This window comes from Gambusia affinis, linkage group LG03, assembly GCF_019740435.1.
Source record: "Gambusia affinis linkage group LG03, SWU_Gaff_1.0, whole genome shotgun sequence".
NCBI classification, from domain to species: domain Eukaryota; kingdom Metazoa; phylum Chordata; class Actinopteri; order Cyprinodontiformes; family Poeciliidae; genus Gambusia; species Gambusia affinis.
In genome coordinates, this window is record NC_057870.1 from 31,761,805 (window position 1) to 31,782,971 (window position 21,167).

The window sequence follows — 21,167 nt, forward strand, 5'->3', positions numbered from 1 at the left end:
GCGTCGGGCGTCTGCAGTTTGGACAGCAGCTCTGAGATCGACTTCTTCTGCGCCTGAGCGATGTAACTCAGGTTCTCCGAGTCGAGAACCGACAGGAACGTCTGCAGATCCCAGATCAGCTTCGCTAAAACTGAACACAGCAGGGAGAGAGAGGAGCAGTGGGCGAGTTAACGAACAAGTCAGTCATTCCACAGTTACTGAGTCAGTTACTGAACAAGCCAGGTAATGAACGAGTCATTCATCAGCCAGCTGAACGAGTCAGTAACTGAACGAGTCAGTCTCTAGTTCAGGGTGGGCAGTCCTGGTTCTGGAGGTCCGGTGTCCTGCAGCTCTTGGAGTCTCTCTGGTCCAACAACCTGAATCCAACAGCTGGTTCTCCTCAGTGCAGTCGGGTTCTCCTGAGTCCTGATAACGACCTCATGATTGGACTCAGGTGTGTTGAAGTGGAGAAACAGCTAAAGGTTGCAGGAGACCGGCCCTCCAGGAGACCGGCCCTCCAGGAGACCGGACCTCCAGGAGACCGGACCTCCAGGAGACCGGACCTCCAGGAGACCGGACCTCCAGGAGACCGGACCTCCAGGAGACCGGACCTCCAGGAGACCGGACCTCCAGGCCCTCCAGACCCTCCAGGCCCTCCAGGCTCTCCAGACCCTCCAGGCCCTCCAGGCCCTCCAGGCCCTCCAGGCCCTCCAGGCTCTCCAGGCCCTCCAGGCTCTCCAGGCCCTCCAGGCCCTCCAGGCCCTCCAGGCCCTCCAGGCCCTCCAGGCTCTCCAGGCTCTCCAGGCCCTCCAGGCCCTCCAGGCCCTCCAGGCCCTCCAGGCCCTCCAGGCTCTCCAGGCTCTCCAGGCCCTCCAGGCCCTCCAGGCCCTCCAGGCCCTCCAGGCTCTCTGGCCCTCCAGGCCCTCCAGGCCCTCCAGGCCCTCCAGGCTCTCCAGGCCCTCCAGGCCCTCCAGGCCCTCCAGGCTCTCCAGGCCCTCCAGGCCCTCCAGGCTCTCCAGGCCCTCCAGGCTCTCCAGGCCCTCCAGGCTCTCCAGGCCCTCCAGGCCCTCCAGACCCTCCAGGCCCTCCAGGCCCTCCAGGCCCTCCAGGCCCTCCAGGCTCTCCAGGCCCTCCAGGCTCTCCAGGCTCTCCAGGCCCTCCAGGACCAGGAGTGCCCACCCCTGCTCTAGTCCGTTTCCCTAGTTGCCGCCATGTTTGGAGCCACAGAGACGTTCAGACCTCCAGCAGCTCAGACGTTGCCTCTGCCTCTCTCCAGTCCACAGTTGAGGCAACGGTTGCCTGAGTTGCAGTGACTCATGTTTGGACTGAGCCTCTCTTTATCTGTGTTTGCTCTCCTTCACTTCCTTAATGTTTAACTGTTTCCATCATTCCAGCAGCTTTGCATCATGAACCAGATCCAGCTTCATCTCATAAGCAGATCTGATTTTAAACATCAGCTGGAAACAATATCGGTTATTAATAATCACAGAACTCATTAATCAGATGAATGAAGCGTTTCGCTCTCTGTTCAGATAAAAACACCTCGGCATGTTTTCCTCTGGTTTGACGCTCGGCGTGGAAAACTGGATAAAAAGCAAGAAAGTTTCTCCCATGATGCTTCAGCCCATCATGTAGCGGATCAGAGCAAACACACGGTGCTGCTAATGTTTAACCGCTGAAAGAAAAGCTTTAGCGCCTGATGTTTGTGCTGCTAGTGGATAAAGTTTCAGGACCAGATGAATAATCAATGAACTGATCATTAAAACTCAATCAGAGACAAAGTGGAGGAAATTCTCCTTCAGCTCCTGATGGAGCATCCAGGCTCATTTGGGGCCTTAATAATAACTGGAAATAGATTAAAATTAATATTAGTTTGTATTGAAACTTTTGATTTTTACCACTGTAATTTCATGTTTTCCTTTTTTGCCATTTAAACTGCTCTGTTGCTGAAACATACTAAATAAACTTAATGATTTTAATGGTTATTAACACAGTGATATTTATTAATACTTTATTTGTTAATTTATGGCATAAATGTTGAATTTAGTCTCCAAGTAGCTCCTTCAGATGTTCTGTCGGATTAAACTAGAGCTTTAGAGGGCAGCAGAAAAACATGTCAGACGTAATAAAAGATGGAAGTTTTAGATCTTAGAAATGTTTAACCACAATAATTATTGATTCAGAACATAAATGTGTTTTTGACATACATTTATCAGAAACAAGTAAGATGGGGTCTGGATTCATCAGTTTAATTTATTCTGCCACTGTAACTGATGTTTGATGTTTTCATCTTGTTGCTGAAACCTGTTTTATTTCTGCTCTGGAATAATACGGCTCATGTCTGTTTGCAGACTACAGGAGAGACTCAGTATGTCTGTAAATATACTAAAATGTGATTTTATGGGTTTCTGGCTTTGAGCATCACAAACAAATGATCCTGTAAACTAAACCTGGTGATGGTTTAATCTCTGAATGAATGAGATTAAAGCAGTTTTAGTGTTCGAGTCCTGCTGAGCGAAATGCTTCCCGTCCATCTCATCCTCCTTCCATTCCTGCTTTTTTATAGGAATCTAAGGAATTTGTGGCCTTTTGGGGAAAAATTATGAGAATAACATTTGCTGTGATGCAGATAAGGCTCATATGAATTATTATTTTCCAGGGAGAAATAAACAACCCAAACTATCCATCAGTTCGGACATCTGCAGTACCACCTGCAGCCAGCGGTGGCAGTATTAATTAGAGTGACAAGAGGAAAGCCAGAAGAAGTCCTGTTGCCAGTTTTCCATAAGTTATGTAGGAGAGACAGTAAATATGATCAGAGGAGAACAAAGCTGAACACACTCCACATTTTTCAGATTTTCTTTGGAGCCACATATTATATTAAATTAAATGTTAATATTTAATTTCACTGTCACATAAAAAATAAACTAACTTTATATTCATTTGCTCCTTGCACTCCCAGGCTGCATCAGTCGCATGTCTGTATTCAGCTGGTTTAGAGGATGGCGTGGTGGAGACCAGCTGTGGCCTCAAGAAGGTCCGCTTCTGGTTCTGGTTCTGGTTCTGGTTGTGATTCTGGTAGAGCAGGGGTCCTCCTGGTCCTGGAGGTCCGGTCTCCTGCAACCTTTAGATGTTTCTCTTCTTCAACACACCTGAGTCCAGTAATGAGGTCATTATCAGGAGAACCCGACTGCACTGAGGAGGAGATTCAGCTCTTGGATTCAGGTTGTTGGACCAGAGAGACTCTAAGAGCTGCAGGACACCGGACCTCCAGAACCAGGACTGCCCAACCCTGTGGCAGAACCTTTACTTTCTGGTTTTATCTGAGCTTCATTGAGGCAAATGAGTGTTAAAGGGGCCAACTGGGCCGATCTCAGAGCCGCTTCTGAGGCGGACATTCAGACAGAGCTGTCCTGAACAATGGAGGCCTGTCCTGGAGTCCATTCATGGGGACAGACTGCGTCCATTCACGGCGGCGGCGTGGGAGACGGAGGTTAAATGTTGATCAACTCCTCTGCTGTTTCACAGCACTGCTTATCAGGCTGCTGCTGCTTTAAGCACCAAGCTGCACATACCTCACACACCCACAGCTCTGCAGCAACAACACAAGACACGAGGACGCCTGGACACGTCCAAACACACGGGACAGGAGGACACGTCCAAACACAACAGGAGGACACGTCCAAACACAACAGGAGGACACGTCCAAACACAACAGGAGGACACGTCCAAACACACGGGACAGCAGGACGTTGGATGTGTGCTCCTGACACGCATCCAAAGACTCAGTGCTGCTTGTTACACAATGAAATATTAACAGCATTAATTTGGATTTTTTTAACTCATCATAAGACAAAATAACATGGTTTTCATTCATTTATAAATGTTCCAGTTTCAAACTAAATATTTAGTTAGCTAAATAGTGGCTCACTAAATATTTAGATAGGAAGCTAAATATTTAACTTACAAACTAAATATTTAAGTCCAAACCACATCAGCTGACTAACTATACGTAGCTTACAGCCAAATGTTTAGATTGCTAACTGCATATTTAACTTTTAAGCTGAATATTGAGTTTGAATATTTAGCTTATGTGCAAATGAAACATATAGCTTCCTATCTAAATATTTTAATTACAAACAAAATATCCCTAAACCGAATACTTAACCAAAAGTTTAGCTTGATAATTAAATATTTAGTTTGTTAGCTAATACATAATTTACTAAAAATTAAACTTTCAGTTTGCTAACTAAATATTTTGTTTACAAAGTGAATATTTAACACACCGTTTAAATATTTAATGTGAACCGTGACATTTATAAATGAATGAATAACATGATGAAATTAAGACTTTGAAAAACGACCCTTTCTGATGTTTTCCCGCCTGACAGGCTGAACAAACCAGATTATTGCTGTTAATGTTTGACTCTAACTTCACAAACGACTCCAGTTCTGCTGGACAGAAGAACGTTGAGATCTGTTGCTAAACGCTGCATTCTCACCATTAGCATCACTTCCTGTCTCTGGATTCAAGCTGCACTGACCTAAAACTGACACTTTCATATGAAAAATAACAACTTCACCACAAAATAACCGAGAACACAGACAGAGAACTTCATCTGATTCCCATGTGTTCACCCCACGATGCGTGCATGAAGAGCAAACTAAATCAGCTGCATCTGTGATTCTGGTCTCACACCAGCTGAGTTTTTCTCCTGGACCGGCTGTACAACTGAGTCCAGCCGTTAAATTCCACACCTTTGTTAAAACCAGCTGCTGTGGTTAAAACCCTCCTGGCTTCGGTTCATGGATCCACAGACAAGAGGATGTCCTCATCCATCTCTCCATTAAAAGCTTCAGCTAAGCTGCTCAACAATGGCTGCCAGTTTGCAGCTGCATGTGACCCAGATTCAGACAGATGTGTCCGGGTCCGGTCCTCCAGAGCCCGCTCTCCCCGGCTTTAGCCACATCTTCCCCAGTTAACAGATTGGCTCCCAGCTGGTCAGTCTTGTCAGTTGTTTCCTGATTGTTTCTGTGTTTATTTGTGGCCTGAAGCCTGAAATCAAAGCAGAGAGAAACGGGCCTCAGCTGCTCCCGTAATCAGCTTTGGTCGCAGTAGTAGTAAAAGTAGTTTCAGCAGCGCTGCCATGAGAACCAAACCCTGAAATTAGTCAGAAGATGTGATTCCTGCAAAACCCCCAAACATGTTGCGTGTCTGTCCAGCTGTGTTTGTGGGGACTGGTGTATTTATATCCCTTTTGGGGACACGGTGAATTATGGGGACATTTTGTGCTGATCAAACCTTCAAAGAGGCACTTAGGGGCACAGAGTTGTCTTTTGTGTTATAATGACATTGATTCATGTTTGTTGAGATGAAATCGTGTGATTTTGGGACCTCGGATGTAGAGAAGTACAAATATGTGTGCAGCAGGGAGGGAGCCACTTTCTTTCATCTGCTGGAGAGAAAACACTCCATTCATGTTTCTGAGCTGCTTCCAGGAGACAGTAGCAGCTCATCTCCTCAATGTTCGTCAGCATTTAGTTTTCATTTGCTCTTCTGATGCCTCACTGGGCTGGGTTAGCTCTTAATATGGGAATAACTGTTGGTTTGGATACCTTGAAGACACAAACACCCGGAAATCTGATGGATCTAAACGGCCTATTAGCCACATCCCTGGAGACGCCGCGGGAGGAAGACGTGATGATGAAGAGCAGGAAGGAGGAGGAGGATGGAGAAGCAAGCAGGGGTGTTTCCGATTGTTAACATACCAACAGCGCGATAAAGATTTCACCGCAGCAGGAGGATGGGCTGAAACACTGCCCCTATAGGCAAACAGCTGCAGCTGCACAAAATGCATGTCCCTGTTTCCATTCAACTGATAAAAAACAAAACCGGTTCTTCACTCAGAGAGTCGTTCTGCTGTTTTTATTGGAAGCTAAATGAGTTATCAGCTTTGCTGTTTGTTTTTAAATCAGGTGCAAACAGCAGCAGAGGTTTTAAAACTTAAACCATGAAGATAAACATAACTTTAAAGGCCTTTAGCTTAAATATTCCAACATTTTTAAAGTGACTGTAATAATAAATTATCATGTCTGTTTCAGTTCAGAAAAGACAAATAAAATATAAATACTTAAATAGATTATTTTAACTGGGAGGAGAAAAATCCACAAAAAAACACCTGGAAAAGTGAATTAAATCAGCTGCTGGTCTCAAACTCTTTGCATGTAAAAGCTTGAACTGTTTATGAAGACATTTTTAATAATATTTAATTTTAACATGTTGTATCTGTAATTTTTAACACCAACAAATTAGAAAATATTTGCCTTTACTAAAAAGTCATATTCAATAAATTAGAATATTATTAAAAATTCCATTTATTTCAGTTAATTAAAAAAAATGTCAAATACTGACTTGTTTTCATGATTATGATGATTTTCTGCTTACAGTTCATAAAAAAACCCCATTTAGATTAGAAAATTGCATGAGACCAATAAAAAAACATTTTTAAAAATAGAAATGTGGAATTAATGGAAAGTATGTTTAACATCTTTTTACAGGTTGATATTTTCAAATGATACATTCAAACTGACAAACAAGCCTCATCAGATTCTTACAAAGTTAAGATTTTCATGTTTCGCTGTGTTTCTGTTTGACGTTAAAGTATGGTAGTAAAAACTTGTTTTCATAGTGTTTAAAACATTAAAAAACCTGCATCAGTAATCTGATTTTCATAAAAATAAAGACAACTACGTTTGACTTCATCGTTTCTTCCTCTTGCAATTTCAGTGTTTTTATATCGACTCTTATGGGATATTTAGTACGGATGGTATCAATTTGTACACTTTGATGAATAAGCATTTAATGGTTTTCAATAAGCTACAGATATTCTACATGAGAAAATTTCTTGATAATTTGATAAATGATGCTGTGAATTATTTTATTTTATCAGAAATTGTTACTGTGGAGAAGTTGATAAAAACACTAAAAACTACATTATAGCTGTAGAATGGTGCTGATCATTCACCTTTTCTTCATCAGTGGTTTTATTGTCTTCATCGTCTCCAGCAGAATGTCTTCCATTAGTTTTTTGTTGATAATGTCAGGTGGTTTTCTATAATCTGATGTGGTGACATGACTCCTTCTCCTCCAGCCAGATTAGCACAACAGCATTATTATTTTTCATAACTTCAATCAGGAGTCAGAATCACAACAGTGTACAATATAAAATATCTCAATCAATATTAAATTAAGTTCAATAATACGAGTGATTTGAGTCTTTTAAGAATAATTTTTACTGAGAGAAATTGATGGAAGTAGAGACTAAATGATAACAGGTTGTTATGGAAAAGGAAGAGAAGCTGACCTGCAGCAAATGTTGGATGAATATTTAACAGAATAATTCAAACTCTGGAGACTTTTTAAAATTGCTTGTAAAATTTGAAGCAAAAAAACAAATAACGTAAACAAATAATACATAAACCCTGAAAATGTACTTAAAATATTCAATATATCTGAAAACAAACGGCTGTTTAAATCGAGCTGCTCTCTTATCTGGAGTTAGATTCAGTCTGTCAGAGAAACAGTTAATAAATACAATAGAATAGAATAGAAACAGCCTTCATTGCCCTGTATATTGCCTCGGTACCTTTCTGTTTGTCCATGTTTGTCGTCTCAGCAGCCTCTCATCTTCAGTCTCATCTCCGCTGGAAGAAAAACAGACGTCAGGTTTCCTCCTCCCTGAACTCCCTCTGTTGGCTCTGTGGGACGCACCGAGGTCTGACAGCCGAGTCCTGCCCCTCACAGCCGAGTCCTGCCCCTCACAGCCGAGTCCTGCCCCTCACAGCCGAGTCCTGCCCCTACGAGACCTGAACACACAGAAGAGGAGGGATCGTCCGTCTCCCTATGTGTTGGTCAGAGTGAAAAACAAGCAACCTTTGATTCTGATTTTGCTTCATATCCGTCTGTCTTTATCTCCTCCCTTGTCTCCTCGGCTTCCTTTGAGACACTCACGTCCCTCTCTGTAGTTTAGATTCGGACGTGTTCCCTGTCCCCGGTTTTAGTTGTTCCCAGTCTGTGGTGGTTTCTTTCCGTCTCCCAGCAGTTAAAAGTTAGAAGCCATGTATTGTGGCTGCTCTTCCAAAACCAGGAAAGTTTCCAGATGTTGTTCCTCTCATTCTCCCTGCTAATGTCATAACATGTCAAACAGCACCGGGTCCAACTTCTGGTCCTTAGGTTCTCTTTCAGAGACAGTCCAGCAGGTGTACCCTCCTATTCCTCAGCCTAACTTCTGGAATGTGGTTCATTACCTTGGTGAAAACTGGATGAAAGTCCCAAGAAGAGACAATGTTGAAGGCTCTGCGTCAATGCTGCATCAGAGAGCCCACAGCATGACACCACCTCTTACTATCTCAGAGCCAGATGTCAACAATGGTAGACTCGTCCATCCAGCCGTACCTGTTGGAGCCACAGCATGAACAAAAATCTCCAGTAAACAAGGCCTCAGCAGGGTTGGCGAGTTAGCTAACACTGGCACCAAGAACGTCGCCGAATACATTTGAATCAAGTGTTTCCCAAGAAAAAAGTGATGCCAAACTTTTTAAGTAGCAATACTAATCAAAACACATAGTATGATAATGTCCTTAAGTTATCTACCAGCTAGCACACAGCGCTAACTTTAGCAAAAGGCATGATGCTACTGCTAACAAAATAACAGCCAGGATGCCGTATCAGCACAATGAATTCATGTCACTCGTTCTTGAAGTGATTAACACAAACAAAGAGGACTTTCTCTACTTTTGTGGGAACCTGGAAAAATAAAAAATATAAACAGGCACTTAGAGGAGGTTCTGATGCTCTGATGTTGGGGAATTTTGTGGATTAACCAACAACCAAATATTTAACTTATTGAACTTTGGCATCCTTGAACTTGTACTACAAAGTTGCTGAGACAATAAAAGATTGCGGAGTTCTGAAACTGGTTAGCCAGTTAGCTAGCTAGATGCTGGCTGAAACTCCTGCAGGTTTTTGATGGTTTTGGGATGTTTTCATCTGCAGAATTTGGTAATTTCTTTCAGTGTTTCTATAAAAACGTTCGCCAAATGTTTCAAAGTGAAACCTTCATGTGTTTTCTGAAAAGACTGAGACCAAATGGGGGTTGAAGTCAACCCACTATGAGACATAGTGGTGGCAGCATAATTCTGTGGGAAGCTGGCCGGAGTTTTTAAATGTGAATCGAGAGAAATCCTGGAAGATAACCTATCATGGACATGACACTGGGCTCCACCAGAACATCCAGTTAGAGATATTATAAGATGAATTAGATCAGCTTAGATTGCCCTAATCAAAGTCCAGACCAAAATCTAAATGATTTTCTCATAGAAAAATAATTAAATTTCTAAATAATCCATAAAATATTTCTTTATAAAAAATATTTTTATATTCTTATTTTTGTTGGTCTGTTATAAATAAACTAACAAAATACATAAAAAAAAATTTTTTTAAATATGTAGATGTGTGAATTATACCTTTTTCCAGGGTCTGTAAGCGTATTTCACGTTTTTCTCCATTGTAGAAGCTAAAGACCCCCAGCAGGTGGCGGCAGTATAACTGTTAGGTTGGACTCTGCGGTGAAACCAGAAGAAGAAGAAGAAGAAGCGGAAGTGAAGCAGGTTTCCTGACGGATCAGCGGTTAACGGCTTCAACCAGCAACTAACCAGCAGTTCAACCATTTTCCAGGAGGACCAGACCGCCGGACTGAAGGTAAAGCTACAGGTTCTGGTTTCGGACGGGCTGCCGGGCTGTAACTGGATCGTTCCCGTTGTAATTTGGAAAAAAGTGCCCCCCTGCTGTTAGCTGATAGCCGGTTAGCTCAGAGAGGGAAGTCAGCTGATCGGCTTTAAGACTTCTGCTGAGCACAATGGACCGCCTCGGAACCGGGTTCTGGGTGCAGCCTGACTGCCTCCGGCTCCAGATAGGGTTCTGTCAGGCTGCGGGGACCCGGTTCGGACCATCGGAACCGGTCTGGGTCTCATTGTGTCCCTGTTTGCCTCCTCCACAGAGTCACCATGACAGCCGCTCCCTACAACTACTCCTACATCTTCAAGTACATCATCATCGGTGAGTCCGAACAGAACCGGGTACCCTCCATGTTCTCTGACTGGAACAAGCCCACATCACCACACGTTCACCGCTGTGCTGCATTCAGCTCACCTACCTGTGTGCTGATGTGTTTGTGTGTTTCAGGAGATATGGGCGTCGGGAAGTCATGTTTGCTTCATCAGTTCACAGAGAAGAAATGTGAGTGATTGTCTCCTTATCCACCTGTGACCCGGTTCTGATTGGACCCGATCAGAACCCTTTGTGTGTGTGTGTGTGTGTGTGTGTGTGTGTGTGTGTGTGTGTGTGTGTGTGTGTGTGTGTGTGTGTGTAGTCATGGCCGACTGTCCTCACACCATTGGCGTGGAGTTTGGGACCAGGATCATGGAGGTCAACGGTCAGAAGGTGAAGCTGCAGATCTGGGACACGGCGGGTCAGGAGCGCTTCAGGGCCGTCACCAGGTCCTACTATCGGGGGGCAGCGGGGGCCCTCATGGTCTATGACATCACCAGGTGCTTATCACACTCATACTTTAAATTATTACAATTTATGCACATCTACAGTTCTTCTTTATCATAATTAATAATCTTGGTCGTTACAGAGCAACATTTTCTATTTTTTCATGGCAAAAATATTAAAATTTGAAGCAAATTTACAGAAAATAATTTTCTGAATTTCTGTCCAGATGATTTTAAATAAAATGTAAATAAAATGTTATAAATAAACATAAGTTTTATTTTATTTATTAATTTTAAATCTGCTCCTTTTATTCCTTTTTTCATTATTATTACCTTCTATGTAAATAAAATTTTAAGCTTCTTTAAATTTATTAATTTTAGTTTAAGTTTTTTATTTCTATTTCATAACTTAACTTTTTATTTTATTTAAATGTTTTTGTATTTTTTCCTGTTTTGTTTGTGTTTTATAATTTTTTTATAACAGTTTTAATTTAATTATGTTTTTAATTATAGTTTGAAATGTTCATATTTCTAAAATCTTTATGGTATTCTTTTTATATAATTTTGCATTTTATTTATTATTCATTTATTTGTTTATAGCAGTGTTTCCCAATTCCAGTCCTCAGACCCCCTGCCTGCATGTTTTAGATGTTTCCCTTCTGCCACACCTGGATTGAATCTTTGGGTGATTAACAGGCTCCTGCAGGACTTGGTGGCTGCAGAAGATGTCATGCAATCATTTGAATCAGCTGTTCTGGTATAGAGGCAAATTTAAAACATGCAGGCAGGGGGGCTGAGGACTGGAATTGGGAAACACTGGTTTATAGTATTTCTAATAGAATTTTTTTCTGTCATTTAAATTCAGAAATTAAATATTTCACATTAATTTGTTGCTGCAGATAGGCCTGTCACAATAACTAATGTTACTGAACGATTAATTGTCTAAAAATTATTGCGATAAACGATAATATTGTTTGAAGATCTTTTTACACTGATTTAATGGAAATGACATAATAATTCATGTGATTTCCTGCCAAAGATAGAAACACTTTATTTTCAAAAGAACATTTAACACTGGAACTGATAAAATAAACAAAACAACCAAAAACTAAAATAAAATGGATTCTCAGTCTCCATTAACAAAAATGAATAAAAACACCAAAGTGTAAATAAATACTGGATTCAACCAAAAGAGTTCAGATTATGAAGTCTGTAAACCATATTGTCCTTCAGTAATCATTAGATTTAAATAGAGAAGATGGAACATCGACTACCTGATGCAATAGTTCACACTACACGTTAGTTCACTCCTACATTTTCCCCTTAAGACAATCTGAGAACGTTGATGTTCTCAGATTGTCTCTTGTGGTTTCATAACCGATCATCCTGTAGTGTGTGGTGTGTTACGGTAGATCGTTGTGGCGCTCCGATCTAAATCAGGGGTTTTCCCCACTGGGAGCTTAACGCAGCCTGTTGAATGTGACAGGTAGCCAATCAGAAAGCCGGATTCTCCTCCTGCTTTCTGAGGGGAAATTACAGAGGGGAATCCCAAACAGCTGACACGGAGCAACCCGAAGTCCAGCGGACATTGGAGATGATATGTGGAAACAACATTAATGTTTATAAAACATTTGGTGTAAAGAATATAGAAATGATGAGGGGAGGAGTTGGAGCCAAATTGGTACCAGTTGATGAACCCGGTAACTTTTCAGCTGTTCTTCGTTAACGTGACATAAAAAGGTTCTAATGATTTTCATTCAGTCAGGACGTTACGCTGACACTAGAGACACATGCACTGCAGGTAGATTGTAGTAAAGCATTGATTAATGCCTGGTTTTAAAATTAGTTTACTGGACTTGTAGCCATTATTTTGTGCCCATTGTTGGACACCACACGGCCCGATGGAACCCGATGGAACCGTTCTACCTAGGATTTCTGTGGGCTAATGTGTGATCTCTCAGGTTTTGGAAATGGGACGACAATCGGCCGACAGCTCTAAGATGGTGTAGTGTGAACTGGACATTACACTGAGGAAATGAGGAAGGGAGGGTCAGTGGAGAGCAGCGGAGTTGAACCTTTTTTCATTCAGTGTCATCAACAGAAAGAGAAAAAGGCTGGAAGAGACGATAAATAAAATGACGTTGATAGTTTTAATTTATCGTACATTGATTGATTTATCGTTTATCACAACAGGCCTAGCTACAAATTAAATATATAATTTTGGTTTGTTTCTAGTGGAGGCTGAATAACTTCTTCTTCTTCTGCTGTTTTTCAGGAGAAGTACCTACAACCACCTGAGCAGCTGGCTGACGGACGCCCGGAACCTGACAAACCCAAACACAGTGAGCCCTTCTGACCTCTGACCTGGATCCGACCAGAATGCAGATGACACCTCTGGGTTCTGACAGAACCAGAATGAGGCTTTTGCTGTAACTCAGCGGCCCTCCACCAGGCGGCGCTGTTTAGCTTTGATTGGTTTCTCGTTTCCAGGTGATCATCCTGATCGGGAACAAGGCGGACCTGGAGGCTCAGAGGGACGTGACGTACGAAGAGGCCAAGCAGTTCGCCGAGGAGAACGGTGAGGGGGCGGGGCCAAGGGGGCGGGGCTTACCTGTCAGACAGGAAGTGGTTCTGACCCGATCTCTCTGCTTCCTGTTGGTTCAGGTCTGCTGTTCCTGGAAGCCAGCGCCAAGACGTAAGAGTCGGACCGCCTCGGGTTCTGTTCATGTGAGAAATGCTGCTTCACTCCTGATTCTGGTTCTGGTTCTGTTCCCCAGAGGAGAGAACGTAGAGGAGGCGTTTCTGGAGGCGGCCAAGAAGATCTACCAGAACATCCAGGACGGCAGTTTGGACCTGAACGCGGCCGAGTCCGGCGTCCAGCACAAGCCGTCGGCGCCGCAGGGCGGCCGGCTCAACGCCGACAGCCAGCCGGCCAAGGAGGGCTGCAGCTGCTAGCCTCAGAACCGGATTGGTACCGGACCCGACCCGACCGGCACCGCCACGCAGAGCCACAACCGGTTCCATCAGAACCCAAATCACTGATCCTATCAGCTTCACTAAATCATGTCTCTGATCCTCCTCTGGTACCAGAACCAGTCCAGCTCCGAGTCAGAACCCAAACCCGTCTCAGTCCAATCAGAACCACATGGACTCCCAACTGAATCCAGAAGGTCCTCTTAAAATCCTGAGGCCCGGTCAGGACCGGTACCGGTCCACATCCAGTCCTGTCCGGGTCGGGTCGAATCAGTCCACAAACATCGGGTTAAGTCTTTCCGACTCCAGGAATCCACCAGGGAAACAGAACCGGGTCCCAAACTGGGCCGTCCAGAGCACAACAATCAGAACCATCTGGATTTCCATCTGGGTCCAAGTTTCTTTTGGTTCTGGTCTCGACCCAAGTTTGGTGGCTCCAGATGTTTCTTCAATTTAAAAATAAAAAATAATCATCCTGGTTCTGAAAGTCCAACCCAGATACTGGGTCGCTGGTTCTGCTGCAGCACAGAACAGAGAAAAACAATAATAATAATAATAATAATTATTAAAATGTTTAATAAATCAAATAATATTTTATAAAAGCTGGTTTTAATCGGACTCTTCCAGAACCATCTCACAGGCCCGGTTCTGTGAGCCCAGATAACATCGGATCAGGAAGAACCAGAACCGGATCTTTTATGAAATGTTTTTAGCCAAATGTTTCCTGGCGGCGCCCCCTGGTGGCCGGAGTGGAACCAGCTTAACGGATCTTTGAGGAGAACTTCCTGTTCACTGATCGGGTCGTTGGGTCGCTTACAGACCCGGTTCTGGTTCTCCCAGACGGGCCGATGTTTACGGCCCGGCTAGTTCTGCAGCTAACCGGATTCATCTGAGCCGATAAAATTCCTGCCAAATTCTAGAAATAAAAACCAGATGAATCTTAAAAGTGCGTCTCACAGAAGGGAATCTGACCTTTGACCTGCTGTGGCTTTTGACGGATTTCAGATTCAAATCAGATCCATTTTCCCATGAGGAACCGGTTCAGTTCTGATCCATCACTCCATTTTGACCCAGTTCTAGTCCAGTTCTGACCCAGCTGATTCGGTTCTGATCTGGTTCTGACCCAGTTCTCATCCAGTTGACTCGGTTCTGAGCTGGTTCTGGTGCCTCTCAGTTCCAGCTGTGTATATCCGGGGAACTATCTGCTGATTGGTTGACGCTCGGCTCCTCCATGTTTTTATAACGCAGCTTCCTCTTCCTCCTCCTCCTCTTCCTCAGTCCCATCATCAGAACAGTGAGATCATCTTCATCCTCCTCATCATCATGAACTTCCTTCTTCCTTCTCAGCACTTTAGTTTGTGAAGTTTGTCGGGACCAAAGAGTCGGAAGTTTTCTGGAAAAGTTCTGTTGGTTCTGCCGCCTTAAAGCTTCGCTCACCAAAGGAAAACAGAAGCATGACATGACTACACTAACCACGTCCCGCCAGCAGGGGGCGCACATCGACCGCCGCGCTCTGGCTGCATCATGAGCTGCACATTTCTTCTGTTTTTGATTTTCTGTCGGCTAGCGCCTCCATCGAGCTTCTCATGATTCTTTTATTTATATGAAATTGTTCTGATTCTTCTTCAGCTGTGACTGTCATTAAACCGCGGGGACTCAGTTATTTGTAAATAAAGTATAAATACTCTACGTTACATCAGGACTGCTGTGGTTTGTCTGGACTTCTCTCTTCTGCCGATAGAGGGCAACATGTCTAGTTTATGATTTGGACATTCGGTTCTGATCCGACAGATCATGTAGAAATGAGAATTTAAAGATAATGTGCCAAATACTGCCATCTAGTGTTCAGGTTGTGGTGGGAACCACTAACTAAAAAGCTACACTTACCCAAAAGCAGTAAACATAAACGTCAGTTCTGCTAATGCTAAGACAGATACAATACAGGTAGTATTAAGTATTTTTGTCTTGACTGTTATTGATAGTATTTTCATTGATCTTGTGTAAAAACAATTCCCGGAAGCATCGACTGACTGGAGAGCAGGAAGTTCTCCGGTGGAGAAGCTGCCATGTTTGATCCCAGAGAAACAGGAAGTCAGGGATAAAATCTGATCAGCTTTAAAATGTGAAATCTAGATTTATTCCATAATTTTTCTGCATTGAATTTGACCATTTTTTAATTCAGAACATTTCTAAATTGAAGCAAATAAATTCAAATCAGGACATTTATTTAGAAAAAAGAAAAATTTGTTTTTATTTTTTAGGTTGGAAGGTTTTAATGTCTCTCAGATCCGGTTCAGTCCAACTGGCCTCAAAGTGCCGTTCAGGCTCAATGGACTCCGCCGTCAGCAGCTTTGTTGTTGTCATGGCAACATGGTGGGGGGCAGGGCTGGCAGTCCTGGTCCGACGCCATCGGAGCGTCTCTACGTGGTTCTGACCTTGGAGGCGGGTTCAGTCTCGTACTCAATCTCCACAAACGCTCGCTTCCTCCTCGGCGCCGAGCCGTTGGCCGGAGATTTTCCTTTAGACCGCGAGGCCTTCGTCTCCACCTCCATCTCCTCCTCTTCCTCAGTGGAGTCCTGCTGCTCCTCCTCATCGCTGCTCGTCTTTAGCTTGTTCATGTCCTGGGAGACAAAGACCAGTCAGAACCATACTTCCTGGAGATCCAGGATCTACTTCCTGGAGATCCAGGATCTACTTCCTGGAGATCCAGGATCTACTTCCTGCCTGACTCACCTCGAAGTCGCTCAGGTCGCTCTCGTCAACTTCCTCTTCTGCTACAAACTCGCTCTGCCCGACGTCCTGCAGACAGGAATAGGAAACCTTTCAGAATAAAACACCTGTACTGGCCCCGCCCCCTCGTTTGAGGATCCTCCTTCATCACCTCGTCATCCTCCTCTTCATCCTCCTCAGAGTCCGACTCGCTCTCAGCTTCCTGCTGCTCCAGCGCCCGGTCGAAGGCGTACACTGGGAAGTTGTAGATGTCTCCGTACTGAAACAAAGAGAGGAAGTGAGTCCAGAAAGCTGACCGGATCAGAACCCGGACCAGAACCCTCGGCGACGGCGCTCAGCTCCTCGTACCGTTCCCTGCTTCAGTCGCTCCAGCAGCTCCTTCTCGATGGCGTTGTCCAGTTGAGCGGCGATCAGAGCCTTCTCCTGCAAACAGAACCCAGAACACCATCAGAACCTCCTCACCGGACTCTGTTCTGGTCGGTTTGTCCGCCTCCATCTTACCTCCTTCCTCTTCTCTCTGCTCTCCACCTTCCTGCTGAGCGGAACCAGCTTCCTCCTGGGAGACAGAAACACCAGACATGAAGCACGACGCGGTTCTGGTCGGGTTCCCGTGCACCTCAGAACTCACTGTCTCTTCAGAACCAGCTTGCGCATCCGGATCAGGTACTGGGTGATCTTAGTGAACCGCTGCTTGCATTTGTGTCGGATGAAGCGCGGCCAGTAGATCAGGTTCTCATCAATCTGCTGCAGAGCCTTCTCATAGTTTCTGCTCAGCTTCACCTGCAGACAAACAGAACCGGGTCAGAACACCAGGCTGGATGGATCCTGCAAGGATCTTCCTAAAGCTAAAGGCCCAACAGAACCTGACAGACCAATCCTGGTACCAAAGAGTGGATCAAACAGCGGTTCTGATCCGATCGCAACAATCTAGTCTATAAACATGGACCAGAACTCTGAGCTGAAGGAGGAACGTTTCCTTCCAGGGTTCAAAGCTACCAGAACCTGGAGGGAGAATGTCTTATGGTCCAACGGAACCAAACCGGGACATTTTAAAAGTTCCAAAAGACAGAACAAGAAACCCAACAGAATCAAACTAAACGTCACTGCGACCCAGAACCTGATGACTGAGTTTCTGTTAGACAGCTGAAGGTTTTGGATCAGAACTTCTCGGTAGCTCCGATTATACCGAGTCCTCAGATCAAGTGGAAAATCTAAACAGGTTTAGCTGAGGGACTTTTGCAGACAGAGACTGGAGTTGGACCAGCAGAAGGTTCTGGAGAATTCCCCAACCGGATCGGTTGGGTCCAGTCTGAAACCTTCTGGGTTCAGCAGGTCAAACTGTTTGTTTGTTTTATCATAAAATCAGCTGACAGCTTTCCAGATCCACAGTGAGGAACATCCCATAATAAGCTGCAACGGTTCCGTTTTAAACAGTGTGATGTTTTATCAGGTCAGAGGTCAGAGGTCAAAAAAAGAGACACAAAGAAGCTCAGGTTCTTCATCATGAGGATGATGACGGTCTCACCTTCTCCCACATCCGGGCCGGGAACGCCGCCCTCTCGATCACCTTCATGTAGAGGAAACACTGACCTGCAACAGAACACGGAACCGTTAGACCTGCAGCCGGGTCGGGGGGAGAACCCGGTCCGGTGAGGATGGCGATGCTGACCTTTCTCCTCCCTGATGGTGGCGTACTGACTGCTGGCCAGTGGACACGCCGCGCGGCTGCACAACCCCGTCAGGTTGAACTCGTTCCGGCAGAAGTTCCCGCCCTTGGTTCTGATCCGGGAAAAGAACAGAGAGTCATCAGGGTTCTGATGGACGGAAGGAGGAAAACCTGCAGAAGTTTTACAAATTTATCCAGAAAGACACAGGAATCCTGCAGATCCACAGAAAACAAACCAAAACATCTTTCATTTTCTCAAAGTTTTGATTTTTCATCAGGAAATTAATCAAAACCCAAACCTGAGGATTCGCTTTGTTTTCCTCCATCTGGACATTTATGAACAATTTTCACAATAATTTCATTTTACAGCAAAGATAAAAAACTAACAGATATAATCTTTATATTTTCCACATCAAAGGGTTTTTGGTTTTTAATGATTTTCATGTGATATCAATAAAAAAACAGAATATTTCTACGTTCATTTCATGTTTTTACAAGAAATAATTTGGATATTCTTTGCTGTCAAAAAAAATTACAATTTTCCAAGAATAAAGGCATAAATTTACAATATTCAACAAAACTTAAGCTGCTACCCCACGACCATGAAGTGGAATATTCTAACATTGTTGAGCGTTTGGTCACGTTAAACATCCCAGCAGAGCCTGGAGGAAAATATAACAAGAAACTGAAGTCAATCAACCAATCAGAGCTTCTTCTATCAAACCACCTGGTTTCTGCTCCAGTTTACGCTACACAAAGAAGAACCAATCACAGAACCTCCAGAGCCGTATCCAGGCAGAATTTCTCTGGACCAGGCCCAGTCTGAACCGGGTCCATTCTGAACCGATCAGGAGAACTTTAACTGGTCGGGTCGGAACCGGACTCCTCAGAACTTACTTGACTTTAAAGGAGCAGAACTGCCTGTTTCCAATGATGTCCCAGATGACCTGCAGAGGGCAGAGTTCAAAGGTTACACACACCCAGAGATCCAAAACGATCATCTGATTTTAGAGATCAGTGTGGCGTATACAATGTATATATGCTTTTATTGTGAAGGGGAGAAGGAGAAGTGAGACACCAATGGTTTTATTTGATTCTATTTTTGGTTTGGATTGGAAGACATTGAGAATAAAACAAAACTCAAATTATATTTTTGTCTTTTTCTGCTGATTTCCACATCAGCATCTTTAACTCCTGATCCAGTTCTCTTCACTTCCTGTGATCCACACTTCCTTGTCTCCAGATCCAAACCACCAGAACCAACCGGGCCGTTGCAGAACTTGATGATAGGAGGTCATTCGGCCATTTCATTCAGGTGTGTTAGAGCAGAACATCTTGAAGCACAAGAGTCAAACTCCAGTCGCTGTTCTGCAGGGTTTAGATGAGCCACAGGAATGAATCGGCTTCATCACCTCCTCCTGTGTAGATCGGTTCTCCAGAGCCTTAATGACCTCATTATTCTATGCAGGTGCTGCAGCAGAGGCAAACCAAAACGTTACAGGACACCGGACTGGAGTTTGACACCCCTGGCTTAAAGCTTCCTGGAAAGTCTGGATCACCGGAAGGAAAACGAGGATCGGATCAGGGGTTCTGGACAAGACGGGGAAGTTTTAAGGCTGTTTACTGGACCCACGTGACAAAAATGGGAAACTTTATTCCCCCCGAAATTATCGTCATACACACATCTGTTCTGACTTTTCATTTTATTTCCACTAAACCCGGTTTAACTTCATTTTTAGACTTTTGCAATTAGGTCTGTTGGCCTCTAACGGGAGAAAAATTGTTCCGCATAAATTAAATGTAGCTAATGTAGGATCCTTAATAATAATATACACAGGATCTAGTAAACAGACAGAACTATTAATAACAGAGCAATGTTTCATCAGCTGATTGATTATTATTCGGTTTTTAAAGGTTTACCGGTGGCTAACGTTAGCTTAGAGGCTAAACCGACTCAGTGTTCAGCTTCAGAGGAAGTTATCAAACTCACGTCGTCGTGCTGCATCCTGACTTCCTCTCAGAGATCCTCGCTGATCCAGTAACCGGTTCCGATGGACTTTGGTAAGATAAATTAATGTTTGGGAGGGTTTGAGATCCGTAGAGCCACATGGACCATCAGGAGGACACCATCTTTATTTAGTTGGAAACTCGCGCAGCGTAAAGAGACAGCGTGAAGAAATCTCGCGATACTTGCCAAACTACTGATTACCTGTGAGGAACGATATTTATGTTTTTATGTATTTAGTGTACTGAACGTAAACAAGGAAAAATGATAAAGATTTTTAGAAATTATCTTTAAAAACTGATATTCTTCTAAAGTCATTATGTTTTTCATTCTTTTAAAAATGTCTTTATTTAACTTGGAATTAAATCATTTTTCAATTTAAAATTGTGCTGTTTTGAAATAAATCAGACGATAAGAAATACATACAACAACAAAAATAAATATACATAATAAATAATATTGAGATACAATAAAGAAGTATTTTCAATCATTATTAATTATTTTTAAATAGTGTGTGCTTTGGTCTCATTTATATTCGTAATCTTTTTATAATTTCACAGGAAAATCAGACTGTGTAATATTAACTTCTATAAATAGGTGAAATCATTTTCCTCATAGTTCCTCTTGTTCTGCTTTGCATTGTTTTCACAATCTGAGCTGTACAGTAAATAACCTAGAACTATTTTGAGGTTGTTTTTTTTAATTCAGCAGCATAATAGAAACTGCGGAAACATCGTGTAGCTCATGGGGAAACGAGTTTTCAGTGATTTCAGTTCTACTCTTTTATTTAACTTTAGTTTGAACTTCGGTTCAGGATCAGACGGTCTGAAGGCGCGTTGCGTAACAAGGATTAGGCCACACCTCCTCACAGATCGCCTGTGAATCAACCAATCATCACTTTCATGAACCGAAAGGATCGAATCCCAACATGGCGGCCAGCCTTCTTCAAGCTCCGCTCTGACTCTCTGACTGACGGTTTCTTTAAACTCGATCTTCTTCTCTTTCTTCTCCAAATTAACTTTTGGATTTTTTAAACCACATAAATAAAGACATAAAGAGAACCAGCAGCTCCAGATGCGACGGCCTTAAAGTGGAGAGAGAAAAGAGATCAGGAGAAATGCATTATGGGAGTAAAACGGTGTCTGAGGCGACACCTGGTGGTCAGACGTGAAACACCAGCAAGTTGTAGCTATAGTTCGTTCAACGAGATTAAAATTCCAATCTACCAGTAAATAACAGAAACAACTATTGAAAATACTA

At 43.4% G+C, this 21,167-nt stretch overlaps 2 protein-coding genes and 1 non-coding gene across 3 annotated transcripts; 1 reads left to right on the top strand and 2 right to left on the bottom strand.

Annotated features, from left to right (window-relative positions):
• The first annotated feature begins 9,596 nt into the window (after positions 1 to 9,596).
• LOC122828571 (ras-related protein Rab-14-like) lies at positions 9,597 to 15,200 on the top strand. The gene is made up of 8 exons (XM_044112216.1): positions 9,597 to 9,739; positions 10,038 to 10,096; positions 10,223 to 10,276; positions 10,410 to 10,587; positions 12,809 to 12,875; positions 13,024 to 13,111; positions 13,198 to 13,228; positions 13,311 to 15,200. Exons 2-8 carry the CDS (start codon positions 10,045 to 10,047, stop codon positions 13,486 to 13,488), a joined length of 648 nt encoding a protein of 215 aa, XP_043968151.1. The 5' UTR covers positions 9,597 to 9,739; positions 10,038 to 10,044; the 3' UTR covers positions 13,489 to 15,200.
• A 514-nt stretch (positions 15,201 to 15,714) lies between these two features.
• mak16 (MAK16 homolog (S. cerevisiae)) lies at positions 15,715 to 20,112 on the bottom strand. Its single transcript, XM_044112217.1, has 10 exons — positions 19,893 to 20,112; positions 18,800 to 18,849; positions 17,906 to 18,015; positions 17,762 to 17,826; positions 16,865 to 17,016; positions 16,738 to 16,792; positions 16,585 to 16,659; positions 16,388 to 16,495; positions 16,240 to 16,305; positions 15,715 to 16,127 (listed from the first exon to the last, which is right to left on the bottom strand). Exons 1-10 carry the CDS (start codon positions 19,905 to 19,907, stop codon positions 15,927 to 15,929), a joined length of 897 nt encoding a protein of 298 aa, XP_043968152.1. The 5' UTR covers positions 19,908 to 20,112; the 3' UTR covers positions 15,715 to 15,926.
• Positions 20,113 to 20,721: 609 nt separating this feature from the next.
• LOC122828897 lies at positions 20,722 to 20,824 on the bottom strand. Its single transcript, XR_006370281.1, has one exon. It is a non-coding gene; the product is annotated as a small nucleolar RNA U13 (small nucleolar RNA).
• Between the last annotated feature and the right edge of the window lie 343 nt (positions 20,825 to 21,167).

Coding starts and splice junctions, on each gene's coding strand:
- LOC122828571 (XM_044112216.1), top strand. CDS start 10,045: ATGACAGCCGCTCCCTACAACTACTCCTACATCTTCAAGTACATCATC. Junction 10,277..10,409: donor TCAGTTCACAGAGAAGAAAT/GTGAGTGATTGT, acceptor GTGTGTGTGTAG/TCATGGCCGACTGTCCTCAC. Junction 12,876..13,023: donor ACCTGACAAACCCAAACACA/GTGAGCCCTTCT, acceptor TCTCGTTTCCAG/GTGATCATCCTGATCGGGAA.
- mak16 (XM_044112217.1), bottom strand. Junction 16,660..16,737: donor GCAGAGAGAAGAGGAAGGAG/GTAAGATGGAGG, acceptor TTCTGTTTGCAG/GAGAAGGCTCTGATCGCCGC. Junction 16,128..16,239: donor GCGACCTGAGCGACTTCGAG/GTGAGTCAGGCA, acceptor TTTGTCTCCCAG/GACATGAACAAGCTAAAGAC.